The 19,199-nt window shown below is 41.5% G+C and overlaps 1 protein-coding gene across 2 annotated transcripts in view; it reads left to right on the forward strand.

Annotated features, from left to right (window-relative positions):
- LOC114244983 (metabotropic glutamate receptor 2) overlaps window positions 1–19,199 on the forward strand; it is a 189,942-nt gene that overhangs the window by 152,379 nt on the left and 18,364 nt on the right. For both annotated transcript variants that reach the window (XM_028176982.2, XM_089728980.1), the window contains exons 8-13: window positions 6,959–7,065; window positions 8,197–8,346; window positions 9,820–9,953; window positions 10,834–11,000; window positions 11,571–11,729; window positions 18,780–18,942. In XM_028176982.2, the coding sequence (XP_028032783.2) occupies window positions 6,959–7,065; window positions 8,197–8,346; window positions 9,820–9,953; window positions 10,834–11,000; window positions 11,571–11,729; window positions 18,780–18,942 (880 nt within the window). The remainder of the gene's footprint in view (window positions 1–6,958; window positions 7,066–8,196; window positions 8,347–9,819; window positions 9,954–10,833; window positions 11,001–11,570; window positions 11,730–18,779; window positions 18,943–19,199) is intronic.

The following is a 19,199-nucleotide window of genomic DNA, read 5'->3' on the forward strand; positions in this document are numbered from 1 at the left end:
AATTTACGTTGATGGCACTCGTTACCCGAGGACCGCTGACTGTCACATATTGCATAGCATTCTTGAAGCAGCATCTATTTTGACTTTTGTATTTAATTAGTACGTTGTTAGGTTGCGAATTCGGTTTTGTATTAATGACAGTTCTGCAGTTCATAATCACAAGTTCTATTTACTTTGACCGAAAGCTGGGCAGGGCTGCGGCATCAACGCAACGTACCGACAGCAATCAGGTTTTTTTTTTTTTTTTTATTGCTTAGATTGTTGGAAGAGCTCACAGCTCACACCCAAATGAAATGAAGTCGCGAATTCGTGAATAAAAGGTAGATAATTTTACATTATACGATTGCATTATCAACCATCGGAGTACAGTGCATCCCTACTACCTGGAGCCACTGCGTTCATTCACGGTGCGTTTCCAGCGATCTTTTTTGCCACGTACCATCCGGCTTTAGAATGGGCTCCCCTCCACGGTGTTTCCCGAGCGCTATGACATGTCCTACTTCAAATAAGGCTTATGGAGAGTACTTAACGGTAGACAGCGGATTGGCTCTGCCCCTGACATTGCTGAAGTCCATGGGTGACGGTAACCATTCACCATAAGGTGGGCCGTATGCTCTTATGCCTTCAAGGGCAATAAATATACCTAGTCAGGTCATAAATTCTGTCACATGTTTAATGTAAAATAATTGAAACAAGTTTATTCAATAAGTAACCATTCATATACCAAAATGAACTTAACAAAACAGATTCTTATTACACTAAAGTTTATTCAAAATGACCTCCGTGATTTTGAATACAGGCCTTCAATCTGCGCGGCCAGTCGTCTATCGCAGCACGAACGAGGTCCATGTCAATATCAGCGGTTGCCTTAATCAAGAATGTCTTGAGTGACTCCAAATTGGGATGAGGCTTTGAGCACGCCTTTTCCTCCAAGTGTTGCCATATCTTGTAATCTAACGGATTCAAATCTGGACTGGAGGAGGGCCAGTCTTCGTGCCGGATGAAGTCGATTTCACGCGCCGCCAGCCAGTCTTGTGTGCTCTTCGCTCTATGAGCTGGCGCCGAATCTTGTTGGAATACCCAGTGCCTGTTATTGAACATGGTATGAGAAACAGATTCCACAAGGTTCGTCAGGACTGTATTTTGATACACAACTGCATTCGTTTTTACACCTTTCTCACAAAAATGTACCTCTGTTAAGCCCCAATAAGAAACTCCCAACCATACCATGAGCGAGGATGGAAAATGACCTCGTTGGACACGCGGAATACGGTTGCTCGCTTCTTCACTACTGTGTGCGTACACCTTATCATTTTGTTTGTTGTAGCTCTCTTCTACGGTAAAAATTTTTTCATCCGAAAAAAGAATTTCCCGATATTTTTTTCTCGCGTACCGCTTCAACAAAGCGCGGCATCTCTTCAGTCTCAGGTCCATTAGACGAGCATTCAAACGATGTCCTGTTTTTCTTCGATATGCACGAAGCCCTAAGTCTTCATTTAACACCCTTTTCACCGTGGTTCTGCTTAACATCTGAAGGGCCAACAGTTTCTGCTTACGTTTGGGATTTCTTTGAATTCGCGCCTTCACGGCTTTTATCACTGCTGGAGTCCTAACAGACCGAGGGCGACTACTTCTTGACCTGTCATCTATACTAGAGTCTTCATTGTATCGTTTGATGGTACGATAAACGAATCTTTTGGTTATATTCAAAATTTTCAGTATGTTAAAAATTTGAATTGGCGCGTAACCGCAACGATGCAACGCAGTTACTGCAACACGGTGTTCTTTAAGCGTCCACTCCATATTTAAAAATGAGTAAAATTCTAAAAGTATACATTTTTATTTTCATGAACAATTAGAAATTCGAATTCAATAAACTTTTTTGTGGCCAGCATTCTAATAGAAAAGTTTTTACTGTGTGACAATACTTAGGACCTGACTCGTTATATACTAGAACCTGCGTTCATGCGATCACTTTTGCCACATCCAGCTCTGAAAGGATCTTAGTTTCATGGTTTTTCCTGAGCGCTATGCATATTCATAATAAAACCAGTTAAAAAAGAAAGTCCCTTTCGACAGCTGTTCTGCTGTGTAAGGTAATTTCAACGTCGAACAGAATAGCTGTCCCAAAAATACGTACACTTCATGAGTATATCCTTTGACTTACAAAAACTCCTAAAATAAACAGAGAACGAATTACGAATTAAGAAGAGTTCATTGTAACTATACTTGAGACCTTAGAACTTATATCTCAAGGTGGGTGGCGCATTTACGTTGAAGATGTCTATGGGCTCCAGTAACCACTTAACTCCAGGTAGGCTGTGAGCTCGTCCACCATGTAAGCAATAAAAAAAAGTACATTTATTACTCTATGATAATATTTAGGTATAACAGACAGTAACGAGTCTGTTTCTTGGCTATATTTAAATATAATATAAGACCGAGCAGCAGAGCGCAGTGAAGCATTCCACAGTCGAGATGAAAGGTCACAGTTAAAATTAAAAGTAAACAAAAATAAAGATGAAACGTCAGTAGTATTAACGATGAATTGAGAAGTTTCTCGTATAAACCAATGTGATTAAACCAGGGACCCAATACCACTTTTTTGTTTTTTTTATTCCTTAAATAAGTGGCCGAGCTCAAAGCCCACCTGGTGTTAAGGGGTTACCGAAGCCCATAGACATCTACGACGTAGATACCGTCACCCACCTTGAGATATGAGTTCGAAGTTCTCAGCATAGTTACAACGGCTGCCCCACCCTTCAAACCGAAACGCATTACTGCTTCACGGCAGAAATACAGAAATAGGCAAGGTGGTGGTACCTACCCGTGTGAACTCACAAGAGGTCCTACCACCAGTAAGAAATATTAGGACATTGTATAAACTTTCACAGAAGCACTGTCCAGCCCATACGTTTCGGTCTTAAGGCAGGAATACCCGGCAAAGCCCGTCTGCCACTGCTAAAACAATTACTAACTGACGCTCATAGCTATTATTCTAAGTCATAGAAGTCAGCCTTTACTAACATTCCCGAAACAGCATCAATCAGACAATGTTGATGGTCTGCGATCTTGTTTGTCTTAGTCCGGCTTTAATTAATATTGTGGTCATGATATACACGAGTTTTGATTCGGCCCTTAGGGATTTAGGGCTGCCGGCCCATAATAGGGTGCGGTGGGTGTACTCAAAACTCTATTTAAGGACTCATTATAAAAATACAATTCAATTTTACACTTTGACTTTTTAATTACATAGACGAACAGATTGTTTCCTTGTTAAAGGGCTATTTGAGCTCAAGGACACATCATCATGTCGCAGGATACCTTGAGTAATCTGAGTAACATAATAGCAATAGCCTTCACAACGCCATCGCGGTTTGGCAGAACACTGGGACCAACCAACGCATACTCAAGCATAAAAGTAGTAAGATCAGGAGACGTTAATGATAATAGTGCTGATGAGGTATTCCACGCCACTTCACGTAATTGAAAGTATAGACTAATTAACGAGCAGTAGTAGTGACTCCATTGCGGCCAATGATCGGAGGCGCTGGCGGGACATTACAAGGAGCAAAATCCTGTCAACATAGGTCACGACACTCAGCAGTGAGGAAACGACGCGAGGAGGAGGAGTAAATTACTGGTGGTAGGACCTCTTGTGAGTCCGCACGGGTAGGTACCACCGCCCCGCCTATTTCTGCCGTGAAGCAGTAATGCGTTTCGGTTTGAAGGGTGGGGCAGCCGTTGTGACTATACTGAGACCTTAGAACTATATCTCAAGGTGTGTAGCGCATTTACGTTGTAGATGTCTATGGGCTCCAGTAACCACTTAACATCAGGTGGGCTGTGAGCTCGTCCACACAACTAAGCAATAAAAAAAAAAAAAAAAAAATGATTCAATATGACCAAGACCTCAATTTCTTTCATTTTTAAACAGCCTAACTGGCTTATGCCTTAAATTATAAAGGCGTGTCTTATAATAAAATAAGAATTTTTTATTTCGAGACATCATACTCTCTTAATGTAGCATTACAAGTAACTAAAGAACTTTCTTATTATATATTTATTTAATTAAAATAAATTTAAGTATATTAACATAATATAATCTTGTACATATTGTAGTGTATACGGAACGTATTATCTCTTACTACGTATCTGCATATCAAGGGATAAATGTTTCATTAAATTAATGTTTACACAAGCATCTAACATTACAGAACAAACATAAAGTTATTTAGAAGTCAAGTCGTACTGTTAACTTTTATGTAAATAGTAATTAACGATATGATACACAGTAATTAGATAGGTTGTTTGTTCAGGTGATTGTGCTTGAATTTGATACGCGGTAATTTGCGGAGCACACGTTTGGTTTTTTTTATTTTTGAATGTCAAGAAAAGTCGTATAATTTATTACTAGACGATGACCGAGCTTTGCTTGGTATTTTTACTATTTTGATAAATTGTGTTTTTTAGAAATTATAATATACAAGCGGTCCGTTCCAGCTCCGCTCGGATCTTTAACAAAAATTTCAACGATATTTGACGTTGTTTTATTTTTTTTAATTAAAGAACACCTACCTATTGCCGCATAACTATAATATTTAGACATATTATACTGTCGCGACACTTTTTGTAAATAATAATGTGCTCTACATAGTCGTTGTACATTATTTTATTCTACCATCAATAGTTTTCGCAGGGCACGCGATGTAAATAATATTTTAGGTAATTTTTTTACACATTGAGTTACATTATTGGAGTTTTACGTTTATAAGTTTTAAGTTTAACTACCAGCTAACCGTTCTTAAAGATGGAAAGCTTTACATGAGTGGGTAGATGAGTACAATCTAATCAATTTACTTATTGATACAATACACAATAACAATAACAATAATAAAAATAAAAAACACTAATACATAATATATCTAAATACATGAACACTAATACATATTTATGTTAGTCTCTGGTGCACATAACACAGGGAACCCTAATTTGGGGCTGGATGACCGCGCGTGATCTCTTCCAAATTATTTGTTAATATTACTATTTTCTTCAGTTTTTGGGAATTGCAGACATAATTGGAAATATTTTTGCGTTGTAATAACAACACCGAAACGTCGAAAATAATGTAATGACAATGACAAACACGAGTACACATAAATACACACACACACACACACACACACACACACACGCGCGCGCGCACACACAAACACTCGCGCACGCAAACACGCACGAACCGTAAAAGTAGTTTATAGTTGTTACTCTTAAGATTGTATTATTTTAAGCGCACGTCACAAATAAATATCTTCAATGGCATATCTTTTTCTTATATTAATAAATCAATTTCTCACATTATACCACCCTTTCATATAGCGATGGCGTACCGCATTAATATTTTCTTGTCCTTTAAAACTGCGGTCCGTAGACGCGTCTGAAACGATCCCCTATCATCATCCTCTTTAAATGCAACGAGTTAAAAAGCTACATTATGTGAGGCGAAGGCGGGCGACCCCGATCCATTCATGCGCTTCGAACTGAACGGACGTGGAGCAGCGAAAAGATTCAACAAAATGAAAAGTAACGACGTTCTGAGATTTTCTTAGATTTTCAATCTAGTGCTTGTAGCACTAAATAGGCAATCGAACTCTTAGATTAATTAAATGAAATAAAATAAAATCAAATCAAATAAAAAAAAAAATATTCAACATAAATGAAAGTACATACATACTTGTTGAACGTCAAAAAGAGCTACCGCCAATTCACAAAAACTAGCCTCCGTCTTGAGAAGAACTGGCAAGAAACTCAGCGGACATGTCTTTTTTTTTAAATATTGATTATTTTTTTTAGATTAGAGTCCGTTACCACTTCCTATAGACAGTACAGATCAATATCACTACCAATTTCACGTCTCAATATATTTTTTTGCCTATCTTATTAGCCCCGAGGGGTTTTACTAGATCGCCAAACGTGTAGGCGAGCTCACGGGGCTTAGCCTGACAAATCTGCTAGCACTAACATTCTCAATATGAGTAAACCCCTATATTATTAGCCCACTCTCCAAACTAGAAAACAACAAAACACCGCTGCAGAAATGGGTTGGAACGTAGTATACCGAGTTGACTGAGCACGCACCTTATTCAAGATTCGCAGTCAACATAGAGACACGATCCAGAGGTCGGAGCCCGAAAAGTTGTAGTGACCAAGTGTCCGAGCACCTGGACACGAGACTGGACAACGCACTTCACTTCACTGCGCCACTGACCGACATAAGTGGCTACAGATTACAATAAAATGTATCAGGCGGGTGCATCACAATGCTCAGCAATGAGCGAATGACAGGAGGATGCAATTGCCATTAGTTGTGCCACATGCTGGTCGGCCCACAAAATTAATAACAACGTCCTGTGTCCGGATCAGGTTTTGAGTAACGTGAAAATCAGTGAAATACGCGTGCGGGATAGTCAACGGATCAAGGCTTCAGTTACCTGGTTGCTTTTCTGCTAGACCCATTGCAGTTTACATTTTCTTGGGTCTCCCTTGCCGGTCCAAGTTAAACCAAATTAGCGTGCACCGGGCAAGCGATAAAAATAGAGAACCAAGTTTCAGTTTAGACCTCTATTCCAGTCTCGGCTCGACAGTGGGTCTTTGTGGATAAAGCGCTTTCTAACGACCCTTAGCCTGCATCTGTAATATGATACATTCGCAAAAGTCTAACTAACCGACATCCCGATACTACAACTACCTGATACTAGAAGTTTGAAGAAGTTTGTGAAAAATCCTATGAGAGGTTTTATAAAGCTTCACCACGAGACAAACTTTCAAAGCCTCGTTATATATCTGTTTTAACTGAGTTTTTAACGATGTGCCCTTCATATCACCGTAGTTGCTGTCACTGGGTTTCTATGGGTTAGATGCTCCTTTAAAGCTTTATTCCTAATTATTTCTTGACCTGCAGTGACATGCACGACGCGGTGTGCGGGGGAAGACCAGGGTTGTGCGACGCGATGCGGCCGGCGAGTGGCGCTGATTTACTGCGCTACCTAAGGAAAGTCAACTTTACTGGTAAATACCAACCCTGAATTATGTTTAAGCCACTTTTAGACTTTTTATTTATTGCATAGATGGGTGGACGAGCTCACAGCCCACCTGGTGTTAAGTGGTTACCCGAGCTCATAGATATCCACAACGTAAATGCGCCTCCCACCTTGAGATATCAGTTCTAAGGTCTCAAGTATAGTTACAACGGCTACCTCACCCTTCAAACCGAAACGCATTACTGCTTCACGGTAGGTTGGTGGTACCTACCCGTGCGGACTCATAAAATGTCCTACCGCCAGTAAGAGACTACGTTATAATATAACAGCATATAGTATATAGCTCATAGCACAACAATATCGCGTACGATATATTGTTATGGTATACATTGTATTGTCATACTGTACTGTACTATATATTATTTGGCTAAGTATAGGCTGCTTTACTATATGGCACTATAAAAATATAGCGTAGTCTGAAAGCAGCCTAAGTGTATTTTCGTTTTCTTTGATAAGCTGGTAACACAAGGACAAACACTTTATTTCGAAAAGTCACTCGCTTATAATATCATTAACATAACGAATTAGATTAAGACCATAAATGTGATCAAAGGCAGTCGGAAACAAATTTAGCGTTAGTTTTTTAGATATATATTAGATATGATTTATATAAATATTAGAGCGTAGTAGTACAAGTAGGGGTAGTACGAAATGGCGGGGGTCGCATATTATCCGCATTTTCTGATACATAGCCGGATAGTATCATGAAAGTTTATGATTGCATGCGGATAGTATCAAGAAATATTTTTTTATTGCTCGTGTAGGCGGACGAGCATACCTGGCCCACCTGATGGTGAGTGGTTACCGTCACCCATGGACTTCAGCAATGCCAGGGGCAGAGACAAGCCGCTGCCTACCATTAAGTACTCTCCACAAGCCTTGTTTGAAGAAGGATATGTCATAGCGCTCGGCAAACACCGTGGAGGGGAGCTCATTCCATAGCCGGATGGTACGTGGCAAAAAAGATCTCTGGAAGCGCACTGTGGATGAACGCAGTGGCTCCAAGTAGTATGGATGAACGGGCGGTGCGATGGTAAAAACGAGATGATGGTATCATTATAAATTGCCAAAATATACCCGATATTCCACGTCTTCTTAGGTGTGAGCGGTGACGAGTTCCACTTCGATAGCAATGGCGACGGCCCAGCCAGGTATAACATCTTGCACTTCAAGCAAGTCTCACGAGGCACATACAGCTGGGTTAACGTTGGCCAGTACTTGGATGGAGAACTTCAACTACATATCAAGGGTGAGCCTTAATTTTTGTGTGCCTGCCAAAAATCAATTGGTTACTTAAAGTAATTTGTAACTTACAAAATGACTGAACCACAACTTTTTTACTGGTGGTAGGACCTCTTGGGAGTCCGCGCGGGTAGGTACCACCGCCCTGCCTATTTCTGCCGTGAAGCAGTAATGCGTTTCGGTTTGAAGGGTGGGGCAGCCGTTGTAACTATACGTTGTACTTGAGACCTTAGAACTTATATCTCAAGCTGGGTGGCGCATTTAGGTTGTAGATGTCTATGGGCTCTGGTAACCACTTAACACCAGGTAGGCTGTGCGCTCGTCCACCCATCTAAGCAATAAAAAATAAATAAATAAAAGTGAGCCGTCACGGGACGCCTGGCAGATGTGAAACATCGACATTATTTTGTAAAACTAATATACAGAAAAGAACAGATTGTGATAGGAACTAAATATGTCATAATGATAAAATAAAATATTACGAAAAAATAATTTGTTTTCAAGTAAAACACAGGTTATGTGTACTGTAGTTAACAACACTGTATACACTACGGAGTATACACTATAGGTATCCGAGCTCAGTGTAGCGAGAGAGATGGCTTAACGCCGGATCGAGTGGGAGAGAATCGCACAGTCGATTGCGCATGGCGACGCGTCGCCATGGCATGCGTCGCCACGCCAGAAATCGGTTTTACGTGCGGCTATAGATTTCACATCAATAAAAAAATTTATATCAAATTATCTTATCCGAATATAATTTCTATATTGATCATATCTAACTTCGATACAAAATCTCTGATTATTTCCGCGGCGCCCGGATATATTTTCCTGCAAACTAACTTGTTAAAGAGTTCTCAGCTGTAAGCTTGATTATTCTCCTGACACAAAGCCTATCCATCTACTTTGTCGATTGACTATGTAGATTGATTGATCGGCGCCTAGATTTACGGTGCTAATATTTTCGTATTGTCGGTCATAATATTTTTTATACAAAAAAAAAGATTTTTAATGGATATTTCGTAAATAAGTAGTTGAACGTAGTTATTACGATACTAGACGATGGTTTTTTTTTTTGATAGATTGTGTTTTTTAGAAATTGTATTTAAATACGAATTACGTATTAATAAAATGATGAAATATTCCAAGATCGTTTCGGCATTTTTAAGTGGCTTCGGATGGCTTAACAACGCCATCTGCTGAAATAGCTTTAGTGTTATTGTTTCTTTAAATCAGTTAGTTGAAATTATGAAAAAATTGTATTATTATTCGCCAATAGATGTCGGGAAGAGTCATAAAGTTGATTATCAATAAAGTTGATTATTGAAAACACGAATAAAACAACATTTTCTGAAAAGAAATCGTAGCTAGATCGATTTATCACCCCCGAAATCCCCTGTATACTAAATTTTATAAAAATCGTTGGAGCCGTAGGAAATTGTTAAGTAGGGACAGTAGACACAATTGATTGTTTTTCATCCAGACATTCAGTTCAAGTGGGGAGAAAGACATCCACCGGAGTCGGTGTGCAGCGCGGAGTGCGAACTCGGACAAGCCAAGCAGTACGTGGAGGGCGAGAGTTGCTGCTGGCACTGCTTCAACTGCACGCAGTACGAGGTGCGTCGCCTAAAGAAGGTTTTACCATCACCGTAACATACCACCATACCATCATCACACGTATGGCCGTAGACAGCGGCTTGGCTCTGCCCCTGGCATTGCTGATGTTCATGAGCGACGACAATCGCTTACCATCAGGTGGGCCGTATGTTCGTCTGCCCGCAAAGGCAATAACAAATAATAAAAAAGATGTGTGGTGTCGTGGGACACCGGATAGGAACGAAGTTCCTTATTATAAAAATATTAATTTTAAGTATAAAACGATATATCTATTCGAGGTATAAAGAAAATAAAACTGGAAGTTTCACAACAACCCACTGTCATCCGGTAACGTGCGAACTTATTGTGGTACACTTCATTCACGGTTATTTGCATAAGAGCTAGTGTATTGCGCAATCGAACGCTCTGAGATCGTGGTCAATTAATGATAAAAAAATATGTTATTTTTGTACGTTATTATAAAGTTAAGTCGTACACTGTATGTATTGCTAATAATAATCTTACGTTACGGACGTTTTTTCCCGGTTAGGGTACCCCTCCGCATCGTCCCATAAGGGACTTCGTTCCAGAAACTTGGAATAACTTATGACCTCTAATACCAGAAGAGATTTACATAACAAATAGCAGCAGGAAGCGACTCAGCTGTACCCCTGGCATTGCCGACGTCCATGACCGACAATTACCACTTACCACCAGGTGGGACGTCGCTCGTCTGCCTATTAAGGCACGAGCACTTTGACACTGAAGAATTTAGTACACATGTGTCTATAATCTCGTTCATTCTCAACACATTTATGTTATTCTCTGACCACTTTCCGTATTTAACATAATTATATGAAATTTTAACCATTATTTTTCAATGCCATATTGTTCCCACCAGATCCGGTCTCCGTACGTGGAGACAGCATGTATGGTGTGTCCGCGCGGTACGTTACCGGATCTAACTAGGACGCAATGTCGACCGATCCCTGAAGCGTACTTAAGACCTGACTCCGCGTGGGCGATTGGCGCTATGTCGTTCTCATCCGTCGGAATATTACTGACTGCGTGAGTGATTTAGAGCTGACGCAAAATACTTAACATCTATTAGATTCCATATTTATCCGAATGAATAAGACGAGCATTATTAGTTCACACTGCCTTCCTTCTGTGTCGATCGTGTTTGAAAGTGTCTGTGGATAGAAACGATATTAAAATTCATGCATAAATGTCACATGTTAAATGTCCGTGTATAAGGATAGGCACACACCCGATCCTGTGGACCGAATGGTAAACAGTCGTCGTCGTCCTAAACACGTTATTTTAGATCCTCCCGATCTATTAACGGTGCTTTTAGGTACCTCAAGCACTGGTCACCGTCGCTTGCGACGAAGGGCTCGGCGAGAAAATGAACCCATAGACACAGACCACTGAGTTTCTCGCCGGATCTTCTCAGTGGGTCGCGTTTCCGATCCGGTTGTAGATTCTCCGAAGCACTGCTCTTGCTAGGGCCAGTGTTAGCAACAACTCCGGTTTGAACCCCGAGAGCTCACCTACACGCTAGGGTAACGCTGATATAGCCTCTCAAGGCTATCAGCATAGGTAGGAAAAAAAAAACAGGAATGATCTATGTTTCAGATTTGTCTGCGGTGTGTGGGTTAGACACAGTTCGACTCCAGTAGTGCGTGCGAGCGGGAGGGAGCTATCCTACGTCCTGCTCGCTGGTATCCTCATGTGCTATCTGGTTACATTCGCCCTGGTGTTCAGGCCTACGGACATACTTTGCTCTATTCAAAGGTATAAGTATTTTGTGCGACATTAACCGTTTTCAGGTTAAAGGAACTATTACTGAGGAGATGTTGGTATGATAAGCACATCTAGATAATGCCTCATATTCCTTATTCCCGACCATCGATGCGGTATCAAGTTTACTATTGTCTTCTCTATAACAACTTCGAAAGAATCCCCCCTAATAACGGGGTGTAACTGAGTAAGGAGATATCATCGTTTGAATGTTTACTGCAACGTACTTTTTCCTTCTTTTCTGAAGAATAAAATGGCTGCCGTATTTTACAAGATTTAAATACCCGTCTGAAGGTTGACCCTGAACACATTTTCCCTTTTAACGTAAATAAAACAGCATAATACAATAATGATAAATTCAAATTAAAATACAATAAGGACAATATATTGTGTAATCGCTGCCAACAATCTATCTTAATCAATCCCGTGTAAAAATAATACAAACCATAGAGGTTGTAGTAAAATTAAAAACTTCTTTAACCAAGGGATTCTGACTATATAGCACTCCGTGACTAATTTATACTTGGGGCTTAATAGACTTTACAATTCATGTTTTCTTTAAATTTTTGTTGTACATAAAATAATATAACCAAAAGAGGAAACACATCCGATAATTGAAAGCGCGTTTATTTTTAATCAAACCAGTCATCGTTCAAACAACAATTCACCCTAAAACAAAACACTCGATAAACAAAAAAACGAAAATTCTCGTTGACCCCTCAACGAATATAAGGTTCATATTCCTATGAGACTTGAGACCATATCGAAATATGAGAGACACTAAGATACAGCGAACGTCAAACTATATAAGCCGTTTGTATTCGAAGATAGGGTTTGTCTTGCGAATTTATGTTTCCAAAGATCCCGTAACTCGTTCACATTGTTTGCGAAAAGTTAGAAACACATCCGATAAAATTAATATTTTCTTATTCTAAATACCTTACTAGTGGTAGGACCTCTTGTGAGTTCGCACGGGTAGGTACCACCACCCTGCCTATTTCTGCCGTGAAGCAGTAATGATATTATGAGATGAGCGCAAAGATTTCTAGGCTAGGAATGAATTTGGCTCTGGTGGCAGAATGCACGATACTAATAAGGAGACGATGGAATCATTTCATATATACATCCGTTTATCTCCCCCCGGACAAGCCCCTTCTGAGCAGTGACATCGAGTCACTGTTCGGCATGGGAGACTCCGTCATCCTGGCAGGCGATTTAAATTGCCACCACACTAGGTGGAACTGCCATCGTACTAACGTTAACGGTAGGCGTCTCGACGCGTTTATAGACGACCTCACCTTTGAAATAGTCGGTCCCCCAACTCCAACATGTTATCCGTATAACATCGCGCTCCGTCCGAGCACTATAGACCTGGCATTGCTTAGGAACGTAACTCTGCGCTTGCGTTCCATCGAAGCAATGTCAGAGCTCGACTCAGACCACCGACCTGTCGTTATGCAGCTCGGTCGCCCCCACAACCCAGTCACTGTTACGAGGACCATGGTGGATTGGAATAAGCTGGGCACGTGCCTAGCCGACACCGCTCCGCCAATCCTCCCTTACGGCCCGGATTCGAATCTATCCCCCGAGGACACCGTCGAATCCATAAACATCATTACCGATCACATATCTTCCGCGATCATTAGATCTTCTAAAGAAGTCGATGTGGAGGACAGCTTCCACCGCATCAGACTGTCCCCCGATCTTAGGAATCTCTTAAGAGTTAGGAACGCGGCAATCCGGGCCTACGATCGTCTTCCCACGCATTCAAACCGGATTCGGATGCGTCGTCTACAACGCGAAGTCCACTCCCGCTTAAGCGACGCGCGTAACGATAATTGGCATAGTTATCTAGAACAACTCGCGCCCTCCCACCAAGCATACTGGCGACTAGCTAGGACTCTCAAATCCGAAACTACCGCTACTATGCCTCCCCTCGTACGCCCTTCAGGCCAACCACCGGCATTCGATGACGATGACAAGGCTGAGCTGCTGGCCGATGCACTGCAAGAGCAGTGCACCACCAGCACCCAACACGCGGACCCCGAACACACCGAGTTAGTCGACAGGGAGGTCGAGCGCAGAGCTTCCCTGCCGCCCTCGGACGCGTTACCCCCCATTACCACTGACGAAGTTAGAGACGCGATCCACAACCTCCAACCTAGGAAGGCACCCGGCTCCGACGGCATCCACAACCGCGCGCTAAAATTTTTGCCAGTCCAACTGATAGCAATGTTGGCTACAATTTTAAATGCCGCTATGACGCACTGCATCTTTCCCGCGGTGTGGAAAGAAGCGGACGTTATCGGTATACATAAGCCGGGCAAACCGACAAACGAAACTTCTAGTTACCGTCCGATTAGTCTCCTCTCGACGATAGGAAAAATTTACGAACGGCTCCTTAGGAAACGCCTCTGGGATTTTGTTACCGCGAACAAAATTCTCATTGACGAACAGTTCGGATTCCGCTCAAAACACTCGTGCGTACAACAAGTGCACCGCCTCACGGAGCACATTCTGATAGGACTAAATAGGCGTAAACAAATCCCGACCGGCGCCCTCTTCTTCGACATCGCGAAGGCGTTCGACAAAGTCTGGCACAACGGTTTAATTTATAAACTGTACAACATGGGAGTGCCAGACAGACTCGTGCTCATCATACGAGACTTCTTGTCGAACCGTTCGTTTCGATGTCGAGTAGAGGGAACTCGTTCTCGTCCCCGTCAACTGACCGCCGGAGTCCCGCAAGGCTCCGCGCTCTCCCCGTTATTATTTAGTTTGTATATCAATGATATACCCCGGTCTCCGGAGACCCATCTAGCGCTCTTCGCCGATGACACGGCTATCTACTACTCGTGTAGGAAGATGTCGCTGCTTCATCGGCGACTCCAGATCGCAGTAGCCACCCTGGGACAGTGGTTCCGGAAGTGGCGAATAGACATCAACCCCACGAAAAGCGCAGCGGTGCTCTTCAAAAGGGGTCGCCCTCCGAACATCACTTCGAGCATCCCACTCCGTAGTAGGCGCGCAAACACCTCCGCCGTTAGTCCCATCACTCTCTTTGGCCAGCCCATTCCGTGGGTCTCGAAGGTCAAATATCTAGGCGTCACCCTCGACAGAGGGATGACATTCCGTCCCCATATAAAAACGGTACGCGACCGCGCCGCGTTTATTCTAGGACGACTCTATCCAATGCTTTGTAGTCGAAGCAAACTGTCCCTCCGTAATAAGGTAACTCTCTACAAAACTTGTATACGCCCCGTCATGACGTATGCAAGCGTAGTGTTCGCTCACGCAGCCCGCACCAACTTGAAATCCCTTCAGGTTATTCAATCACGATTCTGCAGGATAGCCGTCGGAGCGCCTTGGTTCCTTAGGAATGTGGATCTCCACGACGACCTGGAGCTCGACTCCCTTAGTAAGTATCTACAGTCGGCATCGCTGCGCCATTTTGAGAAGGCGGCACGACATGAGAACCCTCTCATCGTAGCCGCTGGAAATTACATACCCGACCCAGTAGACCGAATGGTAAACCGTCGACGTCGCCCAAAGCACGTCATTACGGATCCTCCTGATCCATTAACGGTGCTTTTAGGCACCACAAGCACCGGTCACCGTCCTCGTCGAACCCGTCGCTCGCGACGAAGGGTTCGACGAGCGAACTAACCCATAGACACAGCCCACTGAGTTTCTCGCCGGATCTTCTCAGTGGGTCGCGTTTCCGATCCGGTGGTAGATTCTGCGAAGCACTGCTCTTGCTAGGGTCAGTGTTAGCAACTCTCCGGTTGAGCCCCGCGAGCTCACCTACTAACGTTAGGGCGAAGCTGAAATAGCCTCTCAAGGCTATCAGCATAGGTAGGAAAAAAAAAAAAAAAAAAAAATTCATATATATTCTCAGACTATTGTACTTGTTTTCTCAGAACAAGGCTCAAATAGTATATTTCCCGGTTAAAGTGTAAGCGCTTGAAACTACTCATCTGATATTAATCTCATAAAACACAGAGTAAAATGTCAGCCATTTTGCACACGTCCTAACAAGACGATACAGAGCTACATGCTTGAATCTTGATTTGTATTCCGCGCGTGTCTGTAATCTCAGGTTATCCGTGAAATTCATAGACGTGATGTTCAGGTATTGCCTCAAAAGCTAGGCAGATAAATTTGGGGTCACAGCTTCGGGAAAAACATTGCTTTGTTTAGTTCTTTATTTTGACTTTTATACATTTCTTGAAGTCCATGGGTTACAGTAAATATTTATCATGACCAAGAGCTCTTCTTTCTTCGTTGGTAATGAAAACTGTTTTAAATACAGGATTCAATTATTTTTTGTTGTTGCGTCGGTTGGTGGATGAGCTCACGGCCTACCTGATGTTAAGTGGTTACCGGAGCCCATAGACATCTACAACATAAATGCCGCCACATACCTCGAGATATGAGTTCTAAGGTCTCAGTACAGTACAACGGCTGCCCCATCCTTCAAACCGAAACGCATTACTGCTTCACGGGAGAATTAGCTGTGGTGCCTACCCGTGCGGACTCACAAGACGTCCTACCACCAGTAAAATGCCTGCTTTTTCTTAGTGTAGTCGGTTAATGATGTTTTTTTATTACCAAATCTTTGTAACGAGCGACTCATAAACAGAGCCTAGTAGGCTGATATACCGTAGAAATTTTAAGAGAAATTTGTGTTACATTTTCCACTGCGGTCCATTTGATTTTCTTTCGTGAATTATAAACCAGCTACATCTGCGCTTTGTATCAGTTGCCGAGTGAATCCATTTCATTATTTCGTAGACCGCAAGACAACGTTTCTGTTAGGGAACGAATTCAGGTCTAAGAAATATTATTCTTTTTTTTATTGCCTTTGCAGGCAGACGAGCATCCGGCCCACCTGATGGTAAGTGGTCACGGTCGCCCATAGACGTCAGCAATGCCAGGGTCTGAGACAAGCCGCTGCCTACCTCTAGCCTTTAATTCTTTTCTATACTAATATTATAAAGAGGAAAGATTTGTTTGTTTGTTTGTTTCGAATAGGCTCCGAAACTACTGGACCGATTTGAAAAATTCTTTTTCCATTAGAAGCCGACATTGTCCCTGATGAACATAGGCTACTTTTTTTTATTTTTTTTTTTTTGGTTTCATGTGTGTTTTAATGTTTCCGAAGCGAAGCGAGGGCGGGTCGCTAGTATTTGTATAAAAATACGTACTCTGTAAAGCCAATATACATCATGCTATGGCAAATAACGCCTTATCAGACATAATGCCGAAACAGCAATTGCATAGGAAATAGACTGGATGTAGATACCGCTAAGAACGTTGTCGGGACCATACTCAGTATGACATACTCCGAAGCAGAAATATTAAAGTAATAAACTAGGAACTTCAATAAGTCGTAAAACTATATTTTAATATGCCCATAGATCGTGAAAACGAAATCATATAAACACATTCAGTATCAATATATGCTCTAGGAATCAAGGATTGAATATAATTTCAAATCTTATTGGAAATAATGCAATATTATTCACTATTATTCTCATGTTGACTTTTAATGCCTCCCTAATACGTTCCTGTGCTAAGATCCAATAAATTGGCTGCATGATGGCAGAGCGCATTTCAGCGAACGGAGTACTTATCAAACGTACGGTCCTCAGACTCGAATACGATGTCACTTCAGACATTTACAGTATCCGATTACAATACGATGTTCGATAATAAATTTTTTATTCAATTCTATCGATGGCATTGCAACTGTTTGCTTTTTGTTTCTCGGTATAGTTGAAGAGAATGATTCGCAGCTCATCTGGCTAGCGAAGTTCAAGAGAATGTCCCTAATATGCAAACTAGGACTTCAAAGTCGCTTGTGATTTTATTATTCCGTAGTTAGTGAACGAAATTAACATTACACAAAATTAACCATAAGTACATCGTTGTGCGATACCACAAAATTAAATATATTTCCCAATTTAGCCCTCTACCATGAGTAACCAAGCTTATTAACAATTAACGGATTTCAATGCTTTGTTTAATTTCACAAAGTTGTGTTAAAGAATTCTCACGATTCGCCTCTTACATATTTATTAAGAACTACATTTAATTTTATTACTTGCTGAGCGTAATCACGAGATAAAAAAATCGTAATGAAATCGTATCGCCATGTGTAAACATTATAACTACCATAAGACGAACTAGTTGAGAGTTTATATAAACGCGTGCCGTGGGAGGGCACTCGACATGCAAACCGATCCTTTATTCTGCCGGAACACATTAATTTCTTTCGCTATTTCGACTAAGTAATTGAATCTGATGTCTATGCGGCTTGTTATGTTTAATTAAATAAGTGTAAAAGTTATTTTTATGTTACTTTAGGTTACTGCTACATATAGTGATATCATATCTCTAGCAGTATATATTACCCAATAATAAATATCCGCCATATAAATAGTTCAAGTGTTCCCAATTTCCAAACAATTAAATTCGAATTTCCACTGAGCAAAGAAGATCGTTTGGAGATTCGGCAAAAGTTTCCCTCTAGTTGTTTTGTAGACCCAGTAGGAACTTATTAAAAAAAAAATTATTGCTTCGGTGGGTGGACGAGCTTACAGCCCACCTGGTGTTAAGTGGTTACTGGAGCCCATTTACGTCGTAGATGTCTAGTCCAGTAATTTTAAATAAAAAGTCTTTCGTCAGTAATACCTTGACATTGATAATGGCATAGCTTATTTCTTATAATTCCATGCCTTGGGTCGTCGATTATGAGATCGGATCGTTTCTGTTTTCTTGTCGGTTTCGTAACAAAGCTCCAAGTGTCGGACTGGCAAGGTGTTGCACAGCGCCGGGATTAATGGCAAAGCTTATTGTCCGAGGCCAAGCCCCACTTCGGGGTCATAGCGCCAGCTCAGCAGTAGTAGTAGTTATTTCTTATAAAGGCTTGGTCATTGCTGTTTTTAATCAGAGTTTTAGAGTACACTAAATAATCCATGTCTAAGCTAGCTGTTTCCTCCATCGCCTCTTATTTCTTATCTAATATCGTATTTATTATAGATTCGGCACCGGTTTCTGCTTTACGGTCATCTACGCCGCTCTCCTCACCAAGACAAACAGAATCTCCAGGATATTCAATGCCAGTAAACATTCAGCAAAAAGACCTATCCTCATATCTCCAACTTCCCAACTAGCTATATGCGCCGGACTTGTGTCCATTCAGGTATGGGCTTCCTTTTTGGCAGGTTTAAAATTTGACAATAACTTGCCGCTTTTTTTTACCCGCTTTCAAAGAAGGCGGATGTTCTCAATTCGACAAATTTTTTTTATGTTTGTTACCTCATAACTTTTGACTGGGTGAATCGATTTTGATGATTCTTTTTTTATTAGAAAGCTGACGCTTCCCTTCTGTTCCGATTTCCAATTAGTCCAGTTCTGATAATGGTATCCATGAGAAAACCAAATCTTACATTTGTATAA

Source organism: Bombyx mandarina, chromosome 08 (assembly GCF_030267445.1).
Source record: "Bombyx mandarina strain Sakado chromosome 08, ASM3026744v2".
NCBI classification, from domain to species: Eukaryota; Metazoa; Arthropoda; class Insecta; order Lepidoptera; family Bombycidae; genus Bombyx; species Bombyx mandarina.